The sequence below is a fragment of the Buceros rhinoceros genome, unplaced genomic scaffold, assembly GCF_000710305.1.
Source record: "Buceros rhinoceros silvestris isolate BGI_N320 unplaced genomic scaffold, ASM71030v1 scaffold18159, whole genome shotgun sequence".
NCBI classification, from domain to species: Eukaryota; Metazoa; Chordata; class Aves; order Bucerotiformes; family Bucerotidae; genus Buceros; species Buceros rhinoceros.
Window position 1 is genome coordinate 1,287 of NW_010432293.1, and position 539 is coordinate 1,825.

General features: G+C 66.6%; 1 protein-coding gene across 1 annotated transcript in view; it reads right to left on the bottom strand.

The window, feature by feature from the left end:
- Nucleotides 1–11: 11 nt before the first annotated feature.
- Nucleotides 12–539, bottom strand: part of LOC104500127 (urotensin-2 receptor-like) — a gene marked incomplete at its 3' end in the record, with an annotated part of 1,096 nt that continues 568 nt past the window's right edge. The window contains exon 2 of the mRNA XM_010143729.1: nt 12–521. Within this exon, the coding sequence (XP_010142031.1) occupies nt 12–521 (510 nt within the window). The remainder of the gene's footprint in view (nt 522–539) is intronic.

Genomic DNA, 539 nt, shown 5'->3' on the forward strand with positions numbered 1-539 from the left:
GCCGTCCCCACCCTGCTGCGCCCGGGCCACCGGCGGTAGCTGCCGGCAAGCAGGGTGTAGAGGAAGGGGTTGATGCAGCTGTTGCCATAGGCCAGGCAGGTGACGCCGAAGTTGAGGTAGGCCTGGGCAGCAGGACTGATGCCCAGCCCCTCACCCCAGTACAGTCCGGCCAGCTGCCAGGCCCAGAAGGGGAGGAAGCAGGCCCAGAAGGCCACCACGATGGCAGAGATCCTGGAGAAGAGCTGCCGGGCAGAGGCCCGGCCAGTCAGCGGCAGCCCCGAGCGCCAGGTGGAGGAAGACCAGTACACCCAGGCCAGGCGGGTGTAGACAATGCCCAGCACCACACCAGGTGCCAGGATACTGGTGGCGAAGAGCACCGTCAGGTAGAGGCGGAAGGCTGCTGGTGTCCAGGTGGGGATGCAGATGCGCTTGTGGGGTCTGTCCCCCTCCCGCAACTGGGTCATCACCATCATGGGGGCGGTAAGCAGGAGCGAGAGGAGCCAAAGGATGGCGCTGGCCAGCTTGCGGCAAGCGTTGCC